Source organism: Anolis sagrei, chromosome 6 (genome assembly GCF_037176765.1).
Source record: "Anolis sagrei isolate rAnoSag1 chromosome 6, rAnoSag1.mat, whole genome shotgun sequence".
Classification (NCBI taxonomy): domain Eukaryota; kingdom Metazoa; phylum Chordata; class Lepidosauria; order Squamata; family Dactyloidae; genus Anolis; species Anolis sagrei.
This window is the reverse complement of record NC_090026.1, coordinates 21,041,711-21,056,916: the sequence shown is the minus strand read 5'-3', so window position 1 is coordinate 21,056,916 and position 15,206 is coordinate 21,041,711. Positions and strand designations below refer to the sequence as shown.

The window sequence follows — 15,206 nt, the reverse complement described above, 5'->3', positions numbered from 1 at the left end:
TGCTTGAAGAGACAGTGTTCATGAATATTGTACAAAGGAAGAAGCAGAGAAGTTCACTGCTCAAGGTTTTACATCTTTTTTCTCTTTGCTGCTACAGACATTAGCTGACAGCCTGGCTCTTCCATCTTCAGCTAAGCTTTGTACTCAAAGGACAGTAAGAAAAACCAATTGTGTGGTTTATTTTAAAAATGGGATGCAGCTCTCTTCTTTCTCTCTCTCTCTCTTCTTCATTAGTTCATCTTTTTGGTCATGATTATGGGGGAGGATGGGAGTTATAGACCCACACATCAGGAATCTGCCAGGTTGGAAAAGTCTGTTGCATTTGAAAAGCCAATGCTCACAAACACAATAGTTAGTTTATCATAGGAGAGTGAAACTATGAAGAGGACAAGTTCAGAAAGAACCCCTCTACTATTTGTAAGACTTGGGGAATAGCAGAGGGTTTAACAGTGCTGAGCTTAGGAAGAAGTCTTGGGGTGCATTCACACTATAGAATGAATGCAGTTTGACACCACTATGTCAAACTGCTCAATGGTATGGAATCATGAGAGAGCAACTATGGTCCAATGGTATGGAATCACGAGAGCTGTCGTTTTATAAGGCCTTTAGCCTTATCAGCCAAATAGTCCTGGTGTCTCACCAAACTACAAATCCCATTATTCCATAGTATTGAGCCATGTCAGTTAAAGTTGTGCTGAACAGCATTAATTCTACAGCGTAGATGCACCCTTAGAGAGTCAGTTTCTGCCTACTTTCTGAGCACACCAGAGATTCAGCAAAGCAAACATGAGCTCTTGCTCGGCTTCTTAGGTCAGAGATGAGGAGGAAATAAAATGCTCTTCCTCATCTGCAAACTGGGTTTCCTTTTGGAAAGAGATCTCTTTGAATGTAATTAAAGATAATAGGTCGAAGGGTTTTACAACAGCCACTGAAATGATGCCACTTACCTTATCGATGTAGCTTTTGCCCAACTCCTTCACCTCTTTCATATTAATCTGCGCCTTCACTTTGTCTTTCCCTTTCTTTCCTTTCTTCTTTTTGCCAAAGCATTTTTTACAGACGCAGAAGCAGCAGCACAGAAGTAGCACTCCAACAACAATGATGATCGCAGCCAAAGCCCAAGGTGGAACTGGAGGGGAGCACAAGAAGAGGGTGAAGATGTGGAGGATGGATTCTTGGGGGGGGGGGGGCAGAGTCACCATTCATAGATTGCCACGATATTCACACAATCCGTACCCCTAGCCACTCAAATCATGTCATTTGGACACACAACGTCTCTTCTAAAATTGCCTTGCCACACAATCAGCTCCACCTCCAAGAGCGATAAGATTTGGCCTTTGCAAAAATTGCATCACAATGATATGCTACATTGCTCACTTGGAAATTGGAACTATATTTTGTAAGAGATAGAGGTGACATTTTTTGGTAACACATTCTCCAGTTTGGTTTTTTTTATAGGACACAGCCCTGTGCATTGTCTATGTTTTAAAATTCAAGCCAAGTCTTAAGTTGGCTGAGAAATGGCAGACTACGTGACTCCAATTTATTTCAGAAAACATTTTTATAATAGCTGGTGCCCTTTCAACTTGGATGAATCCTGCCCTCTCTGCAATCTGAAATCTGAGATGGGAAGGAGAAAGATGTGAGCACAGCTCTACGCACTTGGCAGCTTTCCCAGTTTGTTCATGAATTTGTCTTTCATGTCGGAAAAAACATTCTCCTTGCTGGGCATTTCAGTGGCATTGAGCGACGGCTCCATCTGGGACTCCGTCGCCCCTGAATCCACTCGGGCTGACCTCCGTGCTGCATTCATTGTGGAACCTGGAAGACGAAGCAGAATGAAGAGTGATGAAACCCTTTCAGTGACAAGTTTAACCCTCTTAAAGCAAAGATTTGGATTACCACTCCTATATACAGGCATGCTTCAGTTAACAAAGTCTCTGACAAAGGCGCTCCTTTTTACAAAATCCTTTTACACCTCCTCATTCTCCATAGTGTTTATTTTGGAGCATTGGCATTGGGAAGGTGTCAAAGTAACTCATACTTTTGGGTCTGGGATGCAGCAGTATGCCTATAGTAAATACTGCAGTAAAACACACTTAGAAAGAATGGGATTTACTTCAACTGATCCTACTACCGTTAAGTATGCTTGTTTACAACAGGCAAGGTAAATAGCAGCTGCCTCCAGAATCCTTTACTGAGCATGCAACAAAACAGAGAGAAATGGGAAAAGCAGGTCAGCTTGCCTCACCAGCTCCCCTCAGTGTATTTACAAAGCATAGGTCAAGAAATTTGAGCAGCAATGTGGAAATGTTCCCATTGAGCATTGGAAACACATTGAGCATTGGTACACATTGTACATTAGGACTGTTGTGCTACAGCCATTTTGATGTCTGCACAATGGTGCTGGAGAAATAGCTACATCTCTGGGTTGTTGTGAGTTTTCCAGATTGTATGGTTATATTCAAGAAGCATTCTTCCCTGATGTTTGGCCTGCATCTATGGCAGGCATCCTCAGAGGTTGCAAGGTCTGTTGGAAACTAGGAAAATGGGGTTTATATATCTGTGGAAAGTCCAGGGTGGGAGAAAGAACTCTTGTCTGGTTGAGGTAGGTGTGAATGTTTCAATTGGCCACCTTGATTAGCATTTAATGGTCTTGCGGTTTCAAGGTCTGGCTTCTTACTGCCCTAGGGGAATCCTTTGTTGGGAAGTGATTAACTGGCCCTGATTATTTCTTGTCTGGAATTCCCCTGTTCTTGAGTGTTATTCTTTATTTACTGTTATGATTTTAGAGTTTTTTAAAAATACCGGTAGCCAGATTTTATTCATTTTATTCATTCATTTTATTCATTTCCAGATTTTATTCAGTTTCCTCCTTTCTGTTGAAATTGGCCACATGCTTGGGGATTTCAATGGCTTCTCTGTGTAGTCTGACATGGTAGTTGTTGAAGTGGTCCAGCATTTCTGTGTTCTCAAATAATATACTGTGTCCAGATTGGTTCATCAGGTGCTCTGCTATGGCTGACTTCTCTGGTTGAAGTAGCTGCAGTGCCTTTCATGTTCCTTGATTTGTGTTTGGGCAATTCTGCGTTTGGTTGTCCCTATGTAGACTCGTCCACAGCTGCATTGTATATGGTAGACTCCTGCAGCAGTGAGAGGACCCCTCTTGTCGTTTGCTGGATTTAGCATTTGTTGGATTTTTTTAGTGGATCTGTGGATAGTTTGTAGGTTGTGTTTCTTCATCAGCTTCCCTATGCAATCAGTGGTTCCCTTGATATATGGTAAGAACACTTTTCCTCTAGGTGGATCTTTGGCTTTACTCTCATGGCTTGTTCTCAGCCTCACAACCTCTGAGGATGCCTGCCATAGATGCAAGTGAAATGTCAGGAGAAAATGCTTCTGGAACATGGCCATACAGCCCGAAAAACTCACAACAACCCTGTAATTCCGGCCACGAAAGCCTTTGACAGCTACATCTCTTCTCCCCATGCAAATTACCAGTGTTGTGCAACATTGCAATTCCCCATTACTTGATTCTTAAGTCATTTTACAATGGCCTAAGAGAATGCCACCCAGCTTTTAAAATATGAAACTAAATCATATTACAACTGCTACCACAACAAACAGCCCCATGGCTAGAAAAACACTTGGCAGATGTTATTGATCTCATGGTTTTTATTCTGAGGGTGTATCACCCTCCAGATGTTATTGCATTGCAACCCCACAAACTGCCACTCTCATCATTTGATAGGTCTCTAAAACATCTGGAGATTATAACATCTGGAGACCACATATTGCATGGCCTTGACTGGAATTATCCAAAGGGTCTCCTGAGGCAAGCCCTGTGAATGCACACTACAAGATGTTGACTCTTGTTAACTTTCATAAACATGTCTTGGAGAAGCCACTGGGTTGGAGAACTCGAACATGGCCACTCTCTCCTGAAGTAGTAAAAACAAAAATGGATGCATTCCTTTCCCCACTCAGTTTAATTTTCAAAATGTCATTCCTTTTGGTTGGCTCTGATAAGCTTGTTTTTGTTCTCCCACCCAGTCTTTTGCTGCCTGTAATTTTAGCCTTCTCCAGCCAAGCGGCTTGAAAAATGTCAGGCATTTTATTACTTCCACATAGACCAGCTCTCCAGGGCATTGGCCTTATCAATTTTCAGATAAGCAGGGCAAAGGGCTTCTGTTTTACAAGCATTTCTAAAAGGCACAGAGACATGGCCAAACACTTAGCTGAACTAAACTATTTAGTATCCAGATCAGGGTTGTCTAACTCATTTTCAGTGAAGTCCATATCAGCCTCATGGTTGCCTTCAAAGGGCTATTAAATCTATGAACAAAAAAAAAATCCATGGATACAGAGGGTCAGTTATAATCTTTTCACATAGTCGTTAGAATGCTTTAGTTTTTACCCAGTGAGGGTTCCCAGATGTTATTGAATGACAACTACCATTATTTTTTTTATTATCCACCATGCAGACTGGGAATTATGGGAATTGCAACCCAACAGCTTGTGGTTCTGAGGTTGAGGAAAAATTAAATGACATTTTAAAGCCAGTCACCATTCCCACAAGCCTTGTATCTACATTCAAAACCCACTTTCCCCACAAACCAACCTTCCAGATGTTACTGCATCACAACTCCCATCAGCTCTAGTTATAATGTCTAATGAGGGGTAATATAGGAGTTGTAGTCCATTATCTGGAAGGGTGCATAAAATAACATGGCAGTCCAAATTTGGCCCAGGTGCCTTCAGTTTGACATGTGGTCTGAATGGAGAGAAATAACAGTACTATGCGATTCTGCTTTTGGTCAGACCTCATCTGAAACCCTGTGCCCAGTTCAAGAAGGATGCTGACAAGACGCAATGTGTTCAGAGGAACCAATTTTAGTACATTATTATAGTACTATTATTCTACTTTAACTACCATAGTTCCATTCCATGGAATTCAATTGGTGATTTAAGGAAGGGTACAAGATCTAGAATTCTATAGGATGAAACCATGGCCATTAAAGTGAAATCACAGCATTATAGCACTCCAAATAAAAACTGAACCAAACTAAGAATGCCTCTATCTCCTGGCTGTTCCTTTCTCAGCCTTGTCTGGACTTGCCTTCATTTCCCTTCCAGTCAGTGAGAATCTATTTTCACTGTGTCTAATTACAGCTATCACACATTAAATTGGACATTTTGTTTTGACTTGGCAGAATTTACACATAAGTAAAGGTAAAGGTTTCCCCTTGATGTTAAGTCTAGTCATGTCCAACTCTGTGATGCTCATCTCGATTTCTAAGCTGATGCCTCCAAGGTCATGTGGTCGGCATGACTGCATGGAGCACCATTACCTTCCTGCAAAAGTGGTATCTATTGATCTACTCACATTTGCATGTTTTGAACTGCTAGGTTGGCAGAACCTGGGGCTAACAGTGGGAGCTCACTCTGCTCCCTGGATTCGAACTGCCAACCTTTCAGTCAGCAAGTTCAGCAGCTCAGTGGTTTAACCTGCTGTGCCACCCAGGGCTGCAATTTACACATATTCCTGCAGAATTTTCACAGAATTAGGAATTATAAGATGTTGCAATGTTTGTTTTGTGTTTTTGGTTTTATTTTGTTGTAATGCACTACTGGGCTTGGCCTCATGTAAACCGCCCTGAGTCCCCTTCGGGGAGATGGTGGCAGGGTATAAGTAAAGATTATTATTATTATTATTATTATTATTATTATTATTATTATTATTATCCCTTCCAAAGCTGGAAAAAGAGCTCCCAGGTTTCAGCTGTTTTCCATGTGCCTTTTTAAAGCTGTGCAACAGAGGCTGGCAGTGACTATTGTGCCTTTTAACAGGCAGCGAGAATGCCGAGAGCAGAGATGCTACGGCTGAGCATCTCAGGGATTAACACAGTGGTACGATGGGAGTTTGTTTAACAAACAAACAGCCCCACCCCATGCGCTGATAAAAACAAACCACAGATCTCAGCCACATGATCTTAGACCATTTTGTCTGACGTTTCTTGGCAGAAGGATCTTTTGGGATGCCACTTTCTTTGTAACACTGGGGCTGTTTCCAAAGGGACAGCTGTGCTTGTCAGCTTCTGCAAAGCAACAAATGCTTTTCTTGGAGCTGACAAACTCATCCTAGCACGAGTTCTCCTGGCTCAGAAACCACTTCCTTCTGTTTTGCTCTGATCCCACCCACACAGCTGCGCAGCGTTGCACACAGGCACACCTGACAGATGATACGCCTTGGATCAGAGGAAGTGGGATCGTAATCCACAAAAGCTCATGCTGAAATAAATCTGTTGGGCTTAAAGGTGCTGTGGGGCTGTTTGTTGCTCCACTGAAGAGTGGACTTTCCCTTCTGTGTGCACATCTCACTTGCGCACACCAAAACAATCACTTTCTTCTTGGTCTCTCTTCTCCCCTTCTGTTATTACAAGCATGTTGGATGCATCATGGGTTTGGAGGAGGAGGAAGAGAGCAGCTGTCAGGACTCCCCAGTGCCTATTACAAAGCAGCAGCTCCTGATTGGACACAGCATCTCCCCTGATGCTTGATGGACAGAATGGCAACAGCTTGGCTGGAATGGAGGAAGGAGGGGGCCAGCAGTCCCTTGGGGAGTTTCCCTATAATAATAACAACACAGTCAGGGAAGGCACGTATCGCAGGCACGCCGTGCTGGATTTCAGGACCTCGGAGAGCAGCTGGGCCAGGACTGGCTGGGTTGTGGCGCTATTGCGCTATGATCTCAGTTGCCAGAGAAGGCCACACTTCCCAATTACTACTCTCCATGTTACTTTCTCACTCCAAGTCCTTTCTGCTTCCAAAGGATCCAGGAGTTCTAGTGACGCCTTCTTTTCACCACTCACTCTTCCTTTCCCTTCTAAGGAACTGTGGAGTCTAGCTTCCCACTCCTTTGCCTCCCTACCTCTCCCCATTTCTATAAGTACTCCACATGGCATTTGCTCTGCATCCCTTTGTGGACCTTTTGAGTGGTAATGGTATTGTTTAGCATGAAGAAGAGAAGGCTGAGAGGAGACATGATAGCCATGCATAAATATGTGAGAGGAAGTCAAAGGGAGGAGGGAGCAAGCTTGTTTTCTGCTGCCCTGGAGACTAGGATGCAGAACAATGATTTCAAACTACAAGAAAGGAGATTCCATCTGAACATAAGAACTTCCTGACTGTGAGAGCTGTTCAGCAGTGGAACTCTCTGCCCCAGAGTGTGGTAGAGGCTCCTTCTTTGGAAGCATTTAAACAGAGGCTAGATGGCCATCTATCAGGGGTGCTTTGAATGTGATTTTCCTGCTTCTTGGGAGAATGGGGTTGGACTGGATGACCCATGAAGTCTCTTCCATTTCTATGATTCTATGATTCTATAAATAATTAACAAGGAAGAAAGGATCTGGGTGCAAAGGGAGAGCGAGCCCAAGGAAATGGCCATTTTGGATGATCCGCTGCGCTCAGTCACAGCCTCCACAAATCAGATTGACAGGATGTTTCTCTTGCTTGGACAGTGGCATTTATCTCTTGACAAACTGGCTGTAACTGCCTTGGGATCCAGGAGCAAAGACTGGGAACACAGAAAGAGAACAGGGTGGAAGGAGGCAAGATAAAGAGATCGTCCTATACAAGCTGACTTGCCTTGGGCATTGGTCTTGTTGTGGTGGCAGCACTTGAATTCATGATTCTGGGCCTCCACTTTGCAACCGCTTCATTTAATTGAGAGTTATGGAGGGACTTATCAAGTCTTGGACCTGGAGATAAAAGTCCAGGTCCCCATTAAGATGTCAAATGTGAGGGAACATGAGCCAGCTTCTCAATCTGTCTTCCTTTCTTTTTCTAGCATTCTAGTACTAGTGGTATACTCATCTGTAAATCATGCTGCACATGCTGGAGAAATTATTCACCATAGCGCAACAGAGATGTTCTGCTGACAGTGACGAAAACAGAGTTGTGCATACATCAACATGACGTGCCTGTCTATGCTCTGTGCATTGAGGCTGTGCACTACAGTTGTGCATTGTGGTTGAGCATGAGAAATGTATGCTGTGCATTGTACAACAGCACTCAGCTCTTGATGTGTGTTAAGCAATGTTGCTGTTCTGCATGGGAAATGCACGGCGGCGGTGTAACTTATCACCACAGGGATATTTATGTTATGCTGAGGCAATACTGATCTGTGGCCTCAATCAGCCCAGTTTGTACCAGCATGAGCAAAACATGCAAAGGAGGTAACCTATGAACAGTACACTGCTTTGAGCTCATTGGATAATAAGAAGGATATGAATGCAATTAATAAATGTAATCCACCCACACTCCTCACAACATTTTTATAAGGCTGAAGAAGGAGGGGGGAGGAATTAAAAGCATGGACTACAGTATTACACATTGTGGCAGTTTGATCCTACTTTAACTTTAACTGTTGAAACATATATCCATTTATTATGTCATACGTTTGTATCCCGTCCTTCTTACCCCTGGAGGAGGACTCAGGGCGGCCTCACAATTGGCAACCATTAGATGCCCAAAGAAAGACAATTATAATAGCAATTTACATTTAAAACAATAGCTAAAATATCAAATACAAAACATCCAATTAAAATCAAGTAATTTCAAGTCACAATTCAGGTCAGTCCATTGTCAATCCAATAAATCATTCTCATTATTATTGCTGCATCTGCTGCTCGAATGCTTGCTACTACAACCAAGTTTTAAGTTTTTTCCTAAAAGATAGGAAAGAGGGGGCCGATCTGATTTCATTAGGGAGGGTGTTCCACAACCGAGGGGGCACCATTGAGAAGGCCCTGTCTCTCATTCCCACCAACCACGATTGCGAGAGTGGTGGGATCAAGAGTAGGGCCTCTCCTGATGATCTTAGGAGAGTCTTAGAGGGAGATACATTTGGACAAGTAAGCTGGGCCAGAATCATTTAGGGCTTTATAGGCCAAGGCCAGCACTTTGAATTGTGCTCGGTAGCAAATCAGCAGCCAGTGGAGCTGACGTAACAGGGGATGGTAAGCTCCCTGTATGCAGCTCCAGTGAGCTATCTGGCTGCCACCCATAGTTGAAGCTTCTGAAGAGTCCTCAAAGGCAGCCTCCTGTAGAGCACACTGCGGTAATCTAAACTGGATGTAATAAGAGTGTGGACCACCGTGAGCCATCATGGAAATTAAGATCTTCTGGGGAGGTCCTGCTCTCGGTCCCACCTGCTTCGCAAGTGCGGTTGGTAGGGACGAGAGACAGGGCTTTCTCAGTGGTGGCCCCTCAACTCTGGAACTCTCTCCCTGGTGAGATTAGATCAGTACCCTCCCTCCTGACCTTTAGAAAGAAAACATAGTTATGGAATCAAGCTTTTGACTAGTAAAGTAATGCAGTACAAGAAGTAAATATGGAATATGTGTAATCTGCATCTGGAATGGCCCGATCTACCAGTGTAGATCATGTGATTTTAATGTTTTTATTAGGTGTTTTTAATTTTTATATTTCATGTTTAAATGTCCTATTATCTTATGGATAGTTTGTCCTATTGTATTCTATGCTTAGTCATACGTTGTTTGATTTATGATTGGTTTATGTATGTAAGGTATTGAATTTTGCCATTATTTTTGTAAACCATTTGAGTCCCCCCAGAGGTGAGAAAAGTGGTATATAAATACTGCAAATACATACATACATACATAGCAGAGAAATGTAAATACTTCAACACAAATCCTAGAATTGCATAGGATGGAGTAGTGACAATGTGGTACTGGACTGCGATAAATATGAAGTGTAGATACACTTATATAGATAACTCAGCTTTCCCCCAACATGTGCTGAATTATAACTTCTGAATACCCAATACCTTTGCCTTTGGTGTTTGGGTATGATGGTTGCAGTTTTCAACTTAACTTAAATCTCTCCATTGGAAAAAAAAAAACATTCTGGGTGCAGCAAAACGCTTTAAATATATATGAAATACAACTATAATCAATAACAAAGGAAAACACCACCATAAAGCCTGTAGCTAAAATGAAAATGCCATGGCATACAAAACCACAGTCAAATCAACAGCAAAGAAGAACTATATGTTGATCTAAACACCGCGCTGGGAGACTCATAGATGGTGTAAAGGAATTGTCACCATCGTCTAGTTCAAACACCTGTGATTGCAGGAACATCCAACAAATGATTATCAACCACTGAATGGAAGGCTGATGAAGGAGGTTCCCACCAGCTACTTATACAGCTTACTCCACTATCTGAGAGGTCTTACCAAACAGCTTGTCCTAATGTTTAATCCAAATACATCTTTTATTGTAATTTGAATCCATTGCTCGAGGGCTTACTCTTTGAAACAGCAGAAAAACAAGCCTGCTCTGCATTCAACATGACAGCCCTCCAAATATTTGAAGACCATGATCACATTGCCTCTTGTAAAAACACTCCCAGGTTTCTCAACTGTTCCTTATAGGGATTCATTTCCAGACCCTTTGGCACATCTGTCACCATTTTCTGGGTATCTTCCAGCTTGTTGATGCCCTTCGAAAATGGTGATGTCCCAAACTGACCACAGCACTGCAGATGAAGTCTGTCCAAATACAGTGAGAAGGTTACTTCTCTCGAAATGCATGTTGTAATTCAATTGATGCAATCTAGAATGCCATTTTAAGTTCTTTTTGCCACTACATTACTCTATAGCAGTGATTCTCAACCTTCCTAATGTCATGACCCCTTAAGACAGTTCCTCATGTTGTGGTGGCCCCCAACCATAAAATTATTTTCATTGCTATTTCATAAATATAATTTGGCTACTGCTATGAATCGTAACATACATATCTGATATGCAGGATGTATTTTCATTCACTGGACCAAATTTGGCACAAATACCCAACACAACCAAATTCAAATACAACTCATTTTGTCATTTGTGAGTTGTAGTTAACCTACAATCAAAGAGCATTCTGAACTCCATGAATGATGGAATTGAACCAAATTTGGCACACAGAACACCTATGATCAACAGAAAATAGTAGAAGAGTTTGGTGAGCACTGACCTTGAGTCTGGGAGCTGTAGTTCACCTACATCCCAAGAGCACTGTGGACGCAAACAGTGATAGATCTGGACCAAACTTGGCATGAATACTCAATATGTGAACACTGGTGGAGTTTGGGAAAATAGATCTTCACATTTGGGAGCTATAGTTACTGGGATTTATAGTTCACTTACAATCAAAGAGAATTCTGAACCCCAGCAATGATAGAATTGGACCAAACGTCTCACACAGAACCCCTATGACTAGCAGAAAATACTGTGGTTTTCTGATGGTCTTTTGCGATCCCTCTGACCCCCTCCCCCATGACCCCCAGGGGTCCTGACCCCCAGGTCGAGAAATACTGCTCTATAAGAATAACAGAATCGTAGAATAGGCCAGCAAGTTCAAATATTACTCCAAGCAGAAATTCTAGCTCAGGCATGGGCAAACTTTGGCCCTCCAGATGTTTTGGACTCTAATTCCCACAATTCCTAACAGCCTCGGGCCCTTTCTTGAAACCCGAGGAATTGTGGGTGTTGAAGTGCAAAATACCTGGAGAGCCAAAGTTTGCCCATGCCTGCTCTAACTAAAGCATCCCCAGTAGGAAGCTGTATAGCCTCTTTTTGAAGATGCCCAAAGAAGGCGATCCCACCATCTCTGAGTAATTGGTCCCATTGCCAAACCACTCTTACCATCAAGAAGATCCTTCTAATGTTTAGTCAAAATCTAACCATTCGCCTGCCCATAGCCTCTGGAACAGAAGAGAACAAACTTGGAAACACATCTTTGTTGTAAGATAGTTTGAGCATTGGACCATAACTGGAGACTAAGGTTTCATTCATTGCTTGGCAATGACTGACCTTGGGTAGGTCACACACTCTCAGCCCCAGAAAACCCAGTGATACATTCACTTTAGGGTCACCGTAAGCGGGAAACAACTCCAAGGCACACAACCACAACCAATCATGTCATCTCTCAGTCTTCACCAGGCTGAACATACCTAAGTCTTTCAACCTTTCCTCATGGGTCTTGTTTGCCATCCTTGAGCTTGTGAATCCAAAAGTCTTCACTTGGCACCAAAGAGACCACGATGCTGTTACCAGATGAGCTCCTCCGAGGTGTGCATTCTGCAAATGGGATGCCAACACTGAGTAGACCTTTTCTTATCTAGCCATCAGTTTGGGGATATGGGGAAACCCCGAGGAAGATCTGAGATAAAGACCTTGAGGTCAGTGCAGCTGGATAAGGGGAAAGGGGCTCCTTCAGGTTGCCAGCCCATAAGCCACTTAGGGCTTTAGAGGTTGAAACCATATGTGTGTCGATAGAGAATGGAAGGAGGGGAGGGAGGCACATCACGTGAATGAAGAGCTCCTTATATACAAACTGGGCCACTGAGCCCGGCAAGAGGTAAATACAACTTAATGCACGTAGTATATAGCCTCAAGGGGATGGCTGATGTGTACACAGTAGATGGAGAGATGGAGATACCTTGGGAGGGGGAGAAAAGAAACAACACTGGACTCATCAGAGCTGAAGAGGAAAGATGAGTTAAGGGTTAAAGAGGTCTTCTTCTGAAAAATGGCACTTTTAATTTGAGCTCAGTATTAAAAGTGAAATAGGCAGGGTGACTGGAAACGCATCTGCGTGGGTTTATTTTGACTGTGGCACATGGCGTTGTTCACAGCCCTGCCAGCTGAATGGGCATGGCTTTCCTGTAAATATTGCTTCGGTCTGACAAGGGAATGGGAAGGAAAAGAAATGGTGCAAAGATCGAGAGACAGAAGGGAGAGAGGCAGTGATGGTCGTTAAAGGCTCTCTTTCCTGCTTTCGCCTTTCTTCAACGCCCTTCCCACACTCTCGTCTTTTGCATCCTCCCATAATAAGCCCATAAGTCCATCACCCACCTGACACATTCATTCCGCCTCCCCCCCCCCCACCTCACTTTACTGCTCCTTGACAGCTCACAGATGGGATCGGCACAGCTTATGCGCTTCTTCACAACCCAAATCCTTGAGACATTGTTTCAGAAGGAGGATTTAACACCCCTTGGCTGCTGGGCAGGGAAAGAGATGCATAGGGGAGGGGGAGACTTGCTTATGAATGGTTGTCGAAGGTTTTCAGGGCCGGAATCACTGGGTTGCTGTGACTTTTCCGGGCTGTATGGCCATGTTCCAGAAGCATTCTCTCCTGACATTTTGCCTACATCTATGGTAGTCATCCTCAGAGGCTATGAGGTCTGTTGGAAACTAGCCAAGTGAGGTTTGTATATCTGTGGGACGTCCAGGGTGGGAGAAAAAAAAAACCTCTTGTCTGCTTGAGGCAGATGTGCATTTTGCAAATTGCCACCTTGATTGACACTGAATGGCCTTGCAGCTTCAGAGCCTGGTTGGTTGCTGTCTGGGGGAATCCCTTGTTGGGAGGTGTTAGCTGGCCCTGATTGATTTGTTTGTTGGAAACTAGATAAGTGAGGTTTATATATCTGTGGAATGTCCAGGGTGGGAGGTGTTACCTGGCCCTGATTGATTCATGTCTGGAATTCCCCTGTTATTTGAGTGTTGTTCTTTATTTATTGTCCTGATTTTAGAGTTTTTCTAACACTGGTAGCCAGATTTTGTTCATTTTCTTGGTCTCCTCCTTTCCGTTGGAATTGTGCACATGATTGTGGAGTTCAATGGCTTCTAAAATCAGGACAGTGAATAAAGAGGAACACTCAAAAAGCAGGGGAATTCCAGACATGAATCTATCAGGGCCAGCTAACGCCTTCCAACAAAGGATTCCCCCAGGCAGCAGGCAGCCAGGTTTTGAAGCTACAAGGTGGCCATTGGAACATTCACATTTGCCTCAAACAGACAAGAGTACTTTCTCCCACTTGCCTAGTTTACAACAGAACTCATAACCTCTGGGGATGCCTGTCATAGATGTGGGTGAAACGTCAGGAGAGAATGCTTCTGGAACATGACCATACAGCTTGAAAAACTCACAGCAACTCAGGTCTGAAGGCACTTCTCTTGAAGCAGATCTAAGTCAGGTGGAATTGCAGCTCTTTAAGCCCAGCTCATAGCATACAAGCTCTGTTGCCAAGTCTCCTTGTGTCCTTTTTAAGGTCTATGGAAGGTTAGCACCAGAGACATGTATGTGGAGATTGAACAAGGATGGCCAGAAACCTTCTGCCCAAGGATAATAAAACCCTTTAAATAAATGATAACCTCCTTAAGTTACCACTTAGCACCTTCATTATTTATGCATTATGCTAATATCTCACCTTTTTCTCATGGCAACATGAAAGGGAGCATCTATGTGGGTTTTGAGAAGTCTTTTGCCCAGGAAATGGCTTCAGCTGATAAGGGGATTCTGGGAGCTGCAGTCCCAAAAAGTATTTGTTCCAACCTTTGAGAGTGTGTCCTGAGGTGGACATTAAAAATGTGTCTAGAGGAGGGTGACTAAATTGATTGAGGGTCTGGAGAACAGCAGGACCCACAGCCAATGTTGAAGTGAAGCCAGGACTGAAAACTGTGGAAACACCATTAATAAGAGTGGAGAAACCATCTGCCATCTCCCTCAAAGTTCCCTGTTCTCTCTGATTTAAGCTACCATCTTCACAACAGTCATTGGTAGGGACTGCTGTGATATGCCCAGAAACGACATAGTAGTGAGCTATGATAATGCAGATAGAGATGTTGGAACTGGCTTATTGATGTAAGTCCACCTATGTTTCTGAATCTTCCTTCCTCCCTCTCTCCTCCTTCCTCCATGGCAGGAGAAATGTATTGTTGAAGGCTTTCATGGCTGGGATCACTGGGTTGTTGTAGGTTTTTCGGGCTGTACCTCAGAATGCTTGCCGCAGATGCAGGCGAAATGTCAGGAGAGAATGCTTCTAGAACATGGCCATACAGCCCAAAAAACCTACAACAACTCATGGTAGGAGCAATTTCATGATGATGAGCAGCTGCAGTTCAGAATTCAATATTATAACACAGAGTAAACATCAGACAAAATGTGAAAGACTGTATAGCGAGTTCTTCTCTCCCCTTTTGCTCTCTCTCTGCCACCTATTTCTTCAGGCTGCATAGAATTAGAGCTATATGAATTGAGGTCAAGGAACACCTGCAAAATATGGACCTAAAGGGTTTTCAGTGGAGAGGGGAGACGATTAATCTGAAGCCATAAGCAGAAATAGAAATCTCT

At 43.2% G+C, this 15,206-nt stretch overlaps 1 protein-coding gene across 4 annotated transcripts in view; it reads right to left on the bottom strand.

The window, feature by feature from the left end:
* Nucleotides 1-15,206, bottom strand: part of SYT5 (synaptotagmin 5) — a 51,476-nt gene that overhangs the window by 13,448 nt on the left and 22,822 nt on the right. For 2 of the 4 annotated variants that reach the window (XM_060780464.2, XM_060780465.2), the window contains exons 2-4: nucleotides 12,022-12,148; nucleotides 1,663-1,821; nucleotides 948-1,129 (exon numbers count right to left, since the gene is read on the bottom strand). In XM_060780464.2, coding sequence (XP_060636447.1) covers nucleotides 948-1,129; nucleotides 1,663-1,821; nucleotides 12,022-12,061 — 381 coding nt within the window. In that variant the 5' untranslated portion in view covers nucleotides 12,062-12,148. The remainder of the gene's footprint in view (nucleotides 1-947; nucleotides 1,130-1,662; nucleotides 1,822-12,021; nucleotides 12,149-15,206) is intronic. The other 2 variants (XM_060780466.2, XM_067469885.1) reach the window with 1 other exon arrangement.